We start from the raw sequence: 13,911 nt of genomic DNA, 5'->3' as shown, positions 1-13,911 counted from the left end.
TCTTTGCAGCAATCCACCAATCAGGCCTGTATGGTAGAGTGACCAGACGGAAGCCACTCCCCGCCTGGAATGTGCCAAAAGGCATCTGAAGGACTCTCAGACCATAAGAAACAAAATTCTCTGGTCTGATGAGACTAAGATTGAATTATTTGGAGTGAATGCCAGGCATTAGGTTTGAAGAAAACCAGGCACCGCTCATCACCAGGCTAACACCATCCCTACAGTGAAGCATAGTGGTGGCAGCATCATGCTGTGGGGATGTTTTTCAGCAGCAGGAACTAGAAGACTGGTCAGGATAGAGGAAAAGATGAAGGCAGCAATGTACAGAAACATCCTGAATGAAAACCTGCTTCAGAGTGCTCTTGACCTCAGACTGGGTTGACGGTTCATCTTCCAGCAGGACAATGACCCAAAGCACACTGCTAAAATATCAATGGTGTGGCTTCATAATAACTCTGTGAATGTCCTTGAGTGGCCCAGCCAGAGCCCAGACCTAAATCCTATTGAACATCTCTAGAGAGATCTGAAAATGGCTGTACACCGTCGCTTCCCATCCAACCTGACAGATCTTAAGAGTTACTGTAAAGAGGAATGGGCACGAATTCCCAAAGACAAGAGTGCCAAGCTTGTGGCATTATATTCAAAAAGACTTGAAGCTGTAATTGCTCCCAAAGGTGCATCAACAAAGTATTGAGCAAAGGCTGTGAATACTTCTGTACATGTGATTTTTCAGGTTTTCTATTTGTAATAAATTTTTCACATTGGAATAATGCTGTAACATACAAAAATGTGGAAAAAGTGAAGCGCTATGAATACTTTCCAGACTTTCCATACTGTCATGACGGCCAGCCATAGATATACATATCATTTTTGAAAATTGGTGCACCCATAGTTTAGACTGTCAGTACCCTTGTCAGGAGAAATATTACCTGCCCTATATATTATGCATTTTGTAATATGATCAGTTGATTTGTTACATTTTAAAATCTTTAGACTTCTGGAATTCTGTTTATTAATTAATAATTGAAAGTGTGTATTCCCTCTCAGCAGTATGAAGCTGCGTCACGAACGCAAATTTGTCCTTCATAGGACCACAACACTCTACTGCAGTCCTTCTCTCTTTGATGGTTAGGGGGAAAGGCTGTTGGCTTGTTGCCATGGCAACTGGTCTGTCATGCTTTGAGTACGTTACTAAGAGTGTTATGGCGTTGATCTACTTCTCTTTAACATTGTCCATTTTCAGATTGGAAATATAAAGTGTTTATTGGCTAGAGTTAGGAAAACGACATCCTGTTTCTGTTGTTTGTTAAAGCACAGGAAACGCATGAATTTAGGTGATGGTTGTCATGGAGGCTCCTGTTCTATAACAAAAAACATCCTCCCTCATTTACTCTTTTTTTTGGGCTACTGCCACCTGTTGGGAAAAGAAGTGGCTCTTTAAGTTTCACAAAAGAAGATATTTTAAAGAAAGCTGAAAACTAGTTTTATTGACTTGCATAGTAATAAAAACAAATATCACGGAAGTAAATGGTTATGGGTTTATCTTCAAATGATCTTCTTTTGTGTTCAATAGAAGAAAAAATCTTAAATAGGTTTGGAACAAGTAAATGTAAATGTGCTGTTGCCTCACAGCAAGAAGGTCGCTGGCTCGAGCCTCAGCTGGGTCAGTTGGCATTTCAGTGTGGAGTTTGCATGTTCTCCCTGTATACGTGTGGGTTTTTTCCGGGTGCTCCGGTTTCCCCCACAGTCCAAAGACATGCGGTACAGGTGAATTAGGTAGGCTAAATTGTCCGTAGTGTATGAGTTTGAATGAGTGTGTGTGGATGTTTCCCAGATGGGTTGCGGCTGGAAGGGCGTCCGCTGTGTAAAAATGTGATGGATAAGTTGGTGGTTCATTCTGCTGTGGTGACCCCAGATTAATAAAGGGACTAAGCTGAAAAGAAAATGAATGATTGAATGAATAAGTATAATTTAGCAGAACACAGAAAATCTTTACTGTAGACCAAAGATAACCGAAGTTTAATGTAATCTTATATTAAAAGTTGACAAAAATAAAAGAACTGTTTGAACAAACACTGCGTTTAAAACCATACAAACGCAACACAAAAGCATACATGTATGAACAATTCAGACAAGTTTGGTCATATTAAAGGAAAATGTATTGTTAAAACATGTCTAATTTTGATACAATTTTTATCCTTATATAAAAGGATAAAATACAAACAAATGCTTAAATGCTGAAATATTGTTATGGCTTTTATATGATTTATTTCTTCATCCATGTAAAGCTGCTATGGCACATTCTACATTTAAAAGAGATAGATAGATGGATGGATGGATGGATGGATGGATGGATGGATGGATGGATGGAAGGATAAATGGGTAGATGGGTAGGTAGATTGGTAAGTAGGTAGGTAGATTGGTGGGTAGGTAGATTGGTAGATGGATGGATGGATAAATGGGTGGATGGGTAGTTAGATTGGTAGATAGGTAGGTAGATTGGTAGGTAGGTAGATAGGTAGGTAGATTGGTAGATAGATGGATGGATGGATGGATAGATATATAGATGGATAGATAGATTGGTAGGTAGATAGATAGGTAGATTGGTAGATAGATATATAGACAGGTAGGTGGATGGATGGATGGATGGATGAATGGATGGGTAGATAGATTGGTAGATAGGTAGGTAGATAGGTAGGTAGATTGGTAGGTAGGTAGGTAGGTAGGTGGATGGATGGATGGATGGATGAATGGATGGATAGATAGATAGATACGTAGGTAGTTAGGTAGGTAGATAGTTAGTTAGGTAGGTAGATAGGTAGATAGATCGGTAGGTAGATAGGTAGACAGACAGGTAGACAGGTGGGTGGTTAGATAGATAGGTAGATTGGTAGATAGATATATAGATAGACATGTAGGTAGGTAGGTAGACAGACGGAGGGTGGATGGATGGATGGATGGATAGATAGACAGACAGACAGACAGACAGACAGACAGACAGACAGACAGACAGACAGACAGACAGACAGACAGATAGATAGATAGATAGATAGATAGATAGATAGATAGATAGATAGATAGATAGATAGATAGATAGATAGATAGATAGATAGATAGATAGATAGATAGATAGATAGATAGATAGATAGATAGATAGATAGATAGATAGATGGGTAGGTAGATAGATAGACAGACAGGTAGACAGGTGGGTTGTTAGATAGATAGGTAGATTGGTAGATAGATATATAGATAGACAGGTAGGTAGGTAGGTAGATGGATGGATGGATGGATGGATAAAACAGAACAGGTTTTTTACATATGCACTTGACTAGTGTTATAGACATGCAATGTGCAAAAAACTCCATCTACAGGTAATTCCCTAAACAGCTGCGGCTTAAGTTTTCCATCACTTTAGTTTTTCAAAAATGGTTGTTAGTTTTATTTATTTTCACGTTAACATTTTTGGTGAGCTATTTATTTTGTTATAAGGCACAAGAATGCATCTACCTAATCTACAAGTAAATTTGTGCCTGCTGTTTTTAGCTTTGTGAATGTTGTTGTTCAGGTGGATGGTCTGAACTCCCTGCACTCTGTGAAAGCCACCCCCAACCGCTTCACCAAAACCAGCCAGGGACGCAGCTGGAACACTGGGAATGGCTCCCCTGATGCCATCTGCTTCACCGTAGACAAACCAGGGGTGGTTCTGGTGGGTTTCTGTGTGTACGGCGGAGGAGGCATCCATGAATATGAGCTGGAGGTGCTCGCTGATGATGTAAGTCTCAATTCATCAGCTCATGTCACACAAGAGCTACACATTTAGCGATTTGCACACAGACTTAAAATTTTCAGACATCCAGCCGAATGGCTTTCGGTTATATTGTCATTACAAAATCGCAACGTTTAAGATGTTTTCTTTAAAAATAAATGATCTTCACTGCCTGATTGATATACGATGTAAAGTGGATCTCAGACCAGATAAGAAGCCATGCGTTAAATTTCATTTTACCTTAGTATTTTTAATGTAGTTTCTGCACTCGCCTACTTCCACTAACGGCACTAGAGTTTACACAGTCTATAATCTCTTTTTATGCTTGAACAACTATACGAATTCTTAAATTGGTTTAACGGATTGTATTTTAATTGCGTTACGATGTCAATGCTTTAAAAGAAACCTTATCAAATTTAAAAGTCACATTAACCTTTTCCCAGAAGTTTACTGTTGGCTGAAAAAACTTGCTGTGCATATTGCCTTTAAAGGAATAGTTCACCAAAAAAAACAACTTGTACTATTTGAGCAATAGACCCTTTTCACAATGACGTCACTTCACTTCACCCTATCGGCAACGCAGTATATTTTTAGTTCTGGTTTACCTTTGAATGAATGGGAGCCTTCTCTGGAAGATTTACAAATAAAAATATTTACATTGCATAAACTTATTTAAGATTTATTATTAGTATAGGGCATGCGTCCAAATGTTTCTCTTTCAATACTGAACTGCTTTCTGAGTTTGAAAATGAGTCTAAGTTATTAAGAATAGGAATAAGCTATTGTTTATCAAGAAAAAAAACATATATTTGCAACCTTTTCAATTATTAATTAACTTTATTTCCTCAATGATGGATTTATTTTTACTTTAATGCTGCTCTGAATATAAATGTATATTATCTGTTATATGTAAATGTTCCAGCATGAGTGCTCTTTACTAAATCGTCTTATATTACCTGGTATATCTATAAATGCAACCAGTTTCATAATTTATTATTTACTGATCTATTAATGTTTTAGTGTAGTTTTTCCATTTGACTGAATAAATATTGTCCTACTGCTGCCTTATGGGTGGATTTAATTTGATATTAGTACTACCTTTTAATTAGTAATTGTTGTAAAAAAAATAAATGAGTGAATATAGAAGAGAACCCAGTCCAGGAGACTCGAAACAAGCAGAATTCCTTTATTGAGACGTGTTGGTTAATCTGCAGTCAAACAGCATCTTCGAGAAGTCCATGTGTCTGCAGAGCCTATTGGAGGTCTGCAGTCTGCGAGTTTTATCACAAGTCTGAATTAAGACAAAGATGTCCTGTCTATATTGTCTTAGGAGGAGGGGAGATGGCTAAACAAAGCATGCAAATTCAGTTTTGGAGTCAGCAGGGTAAATTGGCGTATAGGTGTAGAAACCGGCCCAGCTACTGACCACACAAGTTAATCAACAAAATGGTTTCTGTAGCATGAAAGCATGACCCGCAAATTATGTTCTGGAGACAGAAAGCGCCTGACCAGTTGACTGAAAAGAGAAAACAAGTTACACAACCATGCTGTGAAACTGACACTTTGCATTACTTTGGAATATAAATTTATATTCCCACAGTATGCTACAAACAAATTCATAATCTAATAATACTGAATTATAATGCAGTCTTCTATGGTGTTTTTTTTTATAATGATTTCATTTATTAAGAGTCACATACAACATTGTTATTCTATTTAATTTAATTTGAGTATTAAATAGACATAAATGTTTTATGTTCATGAATAAAGTACCTATATAGAAAAAAAAAAGTCAGAAAACTGAGAATGTAAATAATAAGAATGTGTTTGTGAATCAGCTGTCCACTGTAAACAACCACAGTAACACACCCACAGATATATTTATTAGTTATTCTCCAGAACACAAAAATTACAAAAAATAATTTTGACATAAAAAAAATGTGCAGCACCCGTGTAAACATCTGAAATCTTTATTTGATAAATACTGACAAGTGCATACCAACTTCATCTGCAGTAAAGACAACAACACAAAGCAATAGACTCTGTCTAAAGTCCCATTTTCTTGGTTCAAGCAGAAATCTGATCCGTAATGATCCGTAAGTTTTTTTTTTTTTTTAGATGTCAGATGTCTTACCTTGAATGCAGACAACAGAAAACAGCCATAGTCACAGTCTAACTATTTCTGGAGTAAATATACAGCTGACTGGGTGAGTTCTCTATGGGGAGTTCTGTGTAGGCGGAAGTTACGATACACTGCATGGAGAGAAACCGGAAACCGCGTGGCGTCATGTGAAAAGGGTCAATATTTACTCCTCATGTTAGTCCAAAAATGCAGCATTTGTAACTTGTTCTGTTGAACACAAAAGAACATATTTTAATGAATACTGGGATCTATCCATAGTAGGAACAAAAATGACTATGGATGAACTATAATTTAATAGATTTTCTTCTTTTGTGTTCAGCAGAAGAAAGAAACTCAAATAGGTTTTGAAGAAGTGAAAGGTAACTAAATGAGGACAGACTTTCCGTTTTGGGGGAAACTATCCCTTTAAAAGGATGATTTTTAAAGGCTCTTCTTATCACTTCTTTCCATTCAACTACAGTTTATATTGTGATGCACCACAAGAGTAACATAAAAGTAGCCTGTATGACCAAAGCATGTATTTTTTCCCTTATATTATTTTTACTACAGTATTTTTTTATGAAGGAAAAAGAAGTTGCATAGATACATAAGCTATTAAATAGCAACATTCAAAAATGTAAAGCATTTATAAACATTATAAACACAATAAAAGTTAAATAAATGTTCCCATTTTCAGAAATCCTTCAAACTGATTGTACAGAACAATGAAAAAAATTAGAATAAACATAAGTTACATATCATTATATAAATCAGTGTTTCTCAACCACGTTGCTGGAGGATCACCAACACTTGCTACGTTTACATGGACATCAGTAATCAAATTATTTGCCTTAATCTAAATAAGACAGTAATATGATTAAGGTGTTTACATGAGTTGCCTTTTCAATGTTCCTTACATGATCCCGTTTGACATGTTATAGCACATAATTCGATTAACGTCATTGCGTCACCACGCAATTTTCTTTTTAATTTGTCGACTTTAGCTGCAGTTTGGCACTTTCATTCAGGGACATTCATGCATGCCCCCCATGACAAACGAGTGGTGCAAAATGTGGTGAAAATCCTACACAATGGTAATAGTTTGATTGCGGTGTTTAAATGTATGTTCTGCACTTCAATAATGCGACTAAAATCAGCATACTCCACATGTTTTAATCCAATTTCTGTTTAGTTTGAATATGACCTTAATCGTGTTAAATTAATCAAAAATCGCTGTTTAGATGGTAGACTCTTAATCTGAGAACTGTCCTAATCAGAAAATTCTTAAAATCAGAAAATCAGATCACTGCATGCTTTGGATGTCTCCTTTGTCACGCACATTACAGGTCTTTCAGTCTCTGCTAATTAGCTGATGATCTGAATCAGGTGTGTTTTGTTAAGGAGACATGGGCTGTTTCTCAACTCAAAGACCGCAGAGAATGGATTTGCACTCTTGTGGAGATCGGGATTGCCAGGTCACCTCAGAAGATGGAACTCGGGAGACCGCGAAAACACATAATACGTCCTGTGAGAAATGAGATGCTGCATTCTTCCTGATGGTCACATCACTCTCATGCATCTTTAACCGAAAATGATTTAAACATTACAGCATTCATACAACGTTTCATAAAATTTCACAATATATACTACGTATAAAGACTTTTACAAATATACTTTGCACAACATAAATAAAACAGATTTTAATATGAATTTCAGCAAATAAACATCCTTAATGTGTTTATTCCTTTATTAAGATGTTCATGGTAATGTTTACATTCACCGTTTCATTTAGGGAAACATTTAGGGAGATAAATAAGTTAAATCTCTGTTCTTTGCTCAAGTCTGCATCCATGCATACTTGATTCCAAGAACACATCCGGGAAGTTTCAGGCATCATCTATTCTTGTGGTCTTGAGTTTTGGAAGTGAACTTTGGCAGTTGATGATGATGTTACACGAGAAAACAAGGACACAAGAACGCTGAAGAATGCATATTGACAAACAGCCATGGGAAATGTGAGCTGGTGGTCCTCCAGGAAACACTTTGTTGAGAAACACTAATATAAATGACTTTTATAGCAATACTTGCATATGATATGGCATAAGCATAAACAAATAAAAATGCAGTTTAGGATTTCTGTTATTTTGACTGGCAAACATGTACAGTATATGTTAAAAAAACATAATGCCCTAGTGGCCTTCTGTACAGGCCCTTCTGTACAAAAGACAGTTAGTTATTAATTAGTTATGTAACTTTCTATAGTTTACTGTAGTTCGTGGACGACAAGCTTAAGGGTCAGGGCCTGTCACATTTTTTTATAAGTGAAAATTTATTTTTCTGGTAGAATATCCCAAAAACGTATAATGTATACACTTAAAAAAAAAGCTTTTTTAGTTTGAGTTTTTGTGTTTTTATTCAAATATCTAAAAGAAACATTGTAAATCAAGAAGCAGTTTCTAGCAAGCAAAAAAAATTGTCTTGTTTTCAGAAATAATATGTTTTCAGAAATAATATGTCAATTTTTTTTCTTAAGACAAGCAAAATTATCTGTCAATGGCGTAAGCTATATTATCTTAAAACAGGGTTGTTTTACTTACCTCTTTAGCAAATTATTTTGCTGTTCTTCTCTGTAGAGCTACATGATATTGGAAATACAGTTTGGTCTATAAATACCCGGAAGATCAGGAAAAGAATTCTTTGGTCGTCCACTACAGTTGTTTTCCATGGTCTCCCAGGTTTTTTGGTGTTGCTGAGCTCACGGGTGCATTTTTTCTATTTAAGAATGTTTCAAACAGTTGTTTTGGCCATACCTAATGTTTTTGCTATCTCTCTGATGGGCTTGCTTTGTTTTTTCAGCCTAATTATGGCTTGCTTGACTTACTTTGGATTTCATCTAAAGAGTTGACAGTAACAGATTCCAAATTCAAATAGCACACTTGAAATGAACTCTGGACCTTTTATCTGCTCATTGTAATTGGGATAATTAAAGGGAATATTACACATCTGGTCATGGAACAGCTTAGAAGCCAATTGTCCAATTACTTTTAGACCCTTAACAAGTGGGAGGCACATATGCAAACTGTTGTAATTCCTACAGTGTTCACCTGATTTGGATGTAAATACCCTCAAATTAAAGCTGACAGTCTGCAGTTAAAGCCTATCTTGTTCGTTTAATTTCAAATTGTGTTGGCTTATAGCCAAAAATGTTTGATGAATTGTGTCGATGTCCAAATATTTATAGACGCAACTGTATCTAACCTTTTTTGCTGTGATATGAAAATGATTTGAATAGCCGTATTTGAAAAGATTTCAGTAATATAGATTGACTGAACTTATCAAGTCTTTTTCTGTGCAGTGCATCTGCATAAATTATAATAAATTACATGCATAAATAAATATAACCGAGCATAAATAATTATAACAGTATCTAAATACAAACATTGAACAATCAAATGTAAAATAACATGGGCATCATTGTATAAATAATTTTATGCAACATTATAAAATAATATTGAATAATATTTTTTAATCTTTAATTAACAATCTAATCCTGTGATGTAACTAGTTTGGATACGCACATTGCGATGTCGATGGTGAAACGATATATTGTTCAGCCCTACTTTATGAACCAGTGTCTAAAGCATGTGGATTGATTATGCTGAAGTCTAACCCTGTTGTATTCTTTCCTCCTGTTCTGTCCATCTGTCCTGTGTTATCAGGCTCAGACGGAGCACCCTGGAGATTCCGCCCACTCCCACAGATGGACATCTCTAGAACTGGTTAAAGGCACTTACAGCACTGATGACTCCCCCAGTGACATCGCCGAGATCCGTCTGGACAAAGCTGTTCCTCTGAAGGTGCTGTGAATTTTTACACTTGAATCATGCGAAGAATAAACTTCAGCACAGACTCACTCACACCCTGTTGCTCTTGCAGGAAAATGTGAAATACGCCGTCCGTCTGCGTAACTATGGCAGCCGCACAGCCAATGGGGACGGAGGCATGACCACTGTGCAGTGCTCTGATGGAGTCGCCTTCACCTTCAGCACCTGCAGCCTGAGCAGCAATGGCACCAATCAGACCAGAGGCCAGATCCCTCAGATTCTTTATTACAGGTCTGTACTTTAGATAACATCATTCTATAGAGATGCTGCTTATTATTATCGGTTTCCTTGAAGGATGGCCTGGTTCATAAAAAAAAAATAATCATGACAAGACAACCGAATACTAGTGCACTGAATGTTTTAGTTTGCTTTTCTTTTTCAATTTGAAGAGAACTCTCTCTCTCTCTCTAGTGCTGCTAATACACATGTTTTAGGTTTTATCAGTTTAAAGATTCCAGCGCAAGACAAAGCAGAAACTCAATACTCGCACTTGTGAGCGGTTTTCTCTTATTGTAGCTTACAAATGCTTTTTCATTTTAATTCAGCATGTTCTCGCACCGTAAAATATAGACCTTTTTCTTGGCTGCTGCATGGAGGGCGCCATAGCGACCAGCGTCTTCTGGTAGAATATTTTGAACTTCCGTTTACAGTGTTTACAATAGTTAATTTGCTATCCTAAAATGGTTTCAATGGTGTTCGTTAACACACATTTGTTTGGGTTTGTTATAAGTTATATTGACTTTAGCGATGACGAGGCTTCATTTAAATGGCACAAGATGCCGTCTGACACCGAAGGGAAAAAGCCTCGCAGCAGATGTTTTCCATCCTATAGACCGATTACCAACCTACGTCACACATGACGTCACACAGGTCCCCGGTTGCAAAAAAAACACAGGCTGCAATAGTAAAGATGTCGTGTTGTGTAGTAGGATTCCAAATTCGAAAGTCAAAAAATAGAAAACTTAACTTTTACCATACACCACACTGCTTTAAGGCTAACTGCATACGTCTTTGGCTAAAAGGGAGTTGAATGAAGTGATGACCTAATTAGAAATGCTCGACTCTGCAGTTCTCATGTCACATCAGGTAAGCTATGCTGAATCATACACATTACTCGTTTTTTATTGCAGAAATGATTTCATCAAAAACAGTTAAATATGGTTAATTAAACTGCGAACACTGAATGCTAAGAATGATACGTGAAGGTGTAAGTTATTAATTTAAACTTGGTTTTATATTTACACATTCTTTCAGTGACAACTTGTAACATACTCATATAAACATAACATATTGTTTACCACGGCACTTTGATTATTCGGTCAGAAATAACCTGCAAGTGTGACTTGAAAACAACATTAACACTGTTTATTTGACTGTGAACAATGTTGTACTTTGATAGTCATTGGCTGCTAATATGATTTCGCTATTTAGAGTTTGCAAATAATACTTTTATCAAATTATATTATTATGGAGAAAGTCCGAATGTGCGAATATAAAACCAACTTTACCTCTGTGTAAGTTCACATACCCTGCCGTATAGGTGCAGTTCTCTGTCAGAATGCTGTTGTTTTGCGTGTTGGTGAATAACTACCCAGGCCTTGTAAATGGTTGACTCTGTCTTCTTTCTTTGGCTAGGCGGAAACTCGGTTTTTAGCTCTACATAGTGTTCTGGTCATCCTGGAGCATTATTTCTTGCACATGACCACACAGAACAACATTTTTGGCATCCAAAGACTTGTAGATCTTTAACTTCTCTCTTGTAAAATCACTTGGAGCTTCAGTGAGATTGTATATTTGGGGCTGGATGCTTGGTCATTTCGTCTTATCCTATATTCATTGGGAGCGTGCTATCGCAAATGGAACTGTCAGATGAACGCCGCTCACTTTAACGTTAATTTTGCCGAATCACTGTGCTTATCACTGGGTGACGAGCTGTTATAATATGCTGAAAGCATTATGTAAATAATATATATAATGTGTAATCAATATATCTTATTTCTAAGACAACAATAAACTCTGTACTGCATCAGATGTCATTCCCTCACAGTAAACGCTAGTGCTCCCGGTTTCTTTCTGCCACCCCTCTGCGCGCGCATCCTCAATGTTTACAAACATGGTAATTGGTCTATTAGATCTAATTTTTTACATTATCAGTCCAGCAGGTGCTGCTGATCGACAGCACTATTAGTTCAAAGACGTTAAAAGCAAGTCAATAGATTAAAACTATCGTTTCAAAGCTGTCCAAATGTGACTCTTAATACGCAAGTCTAAGGGTGCTTTCACACCTACACGTTTATTTCGGAGCTTGGTGCGTTTGCCCTGTTAGTGCGGTTCGTTTGGCATATGTGAACAGCGCAATTGCGCCCTGATCCTCGTCAAAACAATCGGTCTGAGATGAGGTGGTCTCGGCTCGATTGAAACAAACTCTGGAGCGGATCGATTGTAGTACGATTCAATGAACTAAAGAACCAGGCTATATCACAGTGTATTAATGATATATAATAGCTGTATATACGGCTATACGAAGGAGACAACTTGGTTCATCTGTTATTTCTCTCTGTGATGTAAACACATAATGCTGATTTCTAGCCAATGTTTTTTATGCTGATAGTTAATAATGAAAACAAAGTTATTAAATATCTTATTCTTATTTTAAAATAACAAAATTTTGGTTTGTTTAGAAACTTTGCCGTGTAAAAGTGAAGGCCACCAAGAACAAAGAGCAACATTGTAACAATTTTAATCTGTTTTGGAACAAAACAATTGATCTATAGGTGTGAACGCAGTGAAAGTATACATTGATGGAAGAATTTTTTTTTATGACAGCAGCCAAAACTAGCACGCTGTCATCATTAATCAATATCAATAGACTATGTAAAAACTGACTGACTGAAAATAGAAAACATGGCTTTAAGAATAACTTTTTTTAATACTGTAAATGGTAGACTATGGCTATATATTTTATGTTGATGTGTGCCATTTCTAAATGGTATTCATTCAGGTATTCACCGCGCATTTTTTGAACTGTCCCACCCCTAGTTTCCATGCACCTATTTAAATGCACATTTTGTAATGTTGCATACAAAAATGTTTGATCTTAATGCCAAGATGCGCATAAATTATGAAAATGCTCATAAACAACTTGTGCATAACTGAATAGGATAAACTTTTTTTTCTGATAAGAAAGAATGCTCATAAATACAGCGGAAACACATTTGCACATTCAAGTGTGCACGATATTGAAAAATCTGACATTGCGATATTTTGTTTACCTGTCATATATATTGCGATATAAATATAATTTTACCAGATGGATTGATTAGCTCTATTTGGACAGATTTCATTCATTTAGATAGATTGGGATGATTAAGTCTTTTTCCATGCAGTGCGTTTGCATAAATTATAATCAATTACAAGTGTGTGTGTGTGTATATATATATATATATATATATATATATATATATATATATATATATATATATATATATATATATATATATATATATATATATACCACATACAGATATGAAAGTGAAATAAACAGTTTTCTGGAGAGTCTAACAGTATTCAGGAGCAGAAATTGAGCAATGATTTTGTTGTAAGAGATAAAATAGCCGTGACTGGAACGCATTAATGGAGTGTGTAACGCATTAATTAGTGTAACTGATCAAAAATCTCATGGTTAGGATCACATAATGGTTTTTTAGTCATGGATCAAACCATTTTTCGAATCAGCCTAAAAGGGGCGGGAGACAAATGTAATTTGCTTTCCATTTATTACAAAACAGCACTGCAAGAATTTTTTGGTTTTAACTAACAGAACTTAGGCAAGGCAAGGCAAGTTTATTTATATAGCACATTTCATACACAGTGGCAATTCAAAGTGCTTTACATAAAAAAGAATAAAAGAAACAAGTATAAGAGAAATAAAAACAAATAATAAAAATGTAAAAACAAAAAGCATAAAAACAGTAAAATGTGTTATAAAAGAATGCAAAAGAAGAGAAAAACATAATAGTGCGATCTGTCGGACGTAGCACAGTGCTCATTCAGTAAAGGCACAGCTAAACAGATGTGTTTTCAGTCTTGATTTTAATGTGCCTAATGTTGGAGCACATCTGATCATTTCTGGAAGCTGA

At 36.1% G+C, this 13,911-nt stretch overlaps 1 protein-coding gene across 17 annotated transcripts in view; it reads left to right on the top strand.

Moving 5' to 3' along the window:
• mycbp2 (MYC binding protein 2) overlaps positions 1–13,911 on the top strand; it is a 239,118-nt gene that overhangs the window by 126,918 nt on the left and 98,289 nt on the right. For all 17 annotated transcript variants that reach the window (XM_056464968.1, XM_056464976.1, XM_056464962.1 and 14 more), the window contains 3 exons: positions 3,566–3,772; positions 9,608–9,745; positions 9,825–10,003. In XM_056464968.1, coding sequence (XP_056320943.1) covers positions 3,566–3,772; positions 9,608–9,745; positions 9,825–10,003 — 524 coding nt within the window. The remainder of the gene's footprint in view (positions 1–3,565; positions 3,773–9,607; positions 9,746–9,824; positions 10,004–13,911) is intronic.

Source organism: Danio aesculapii, chromosome 9, assembly GCF_903798145.1.
Source record: "Danio aesculapii chromosome 9, fDanAes4.1, whole genome shotgun sequence".
Lineage (NCBI taxonomy): Eukaryota > Metazoa > Chordata > Actinopteri > Cypriniformes > Danionidae > Danio > Danio aesculapii.
Note: the sequence above shows the minus strand (reverse complement) of the source record. Positions and strands in the feature narration are given on the sequence as shown.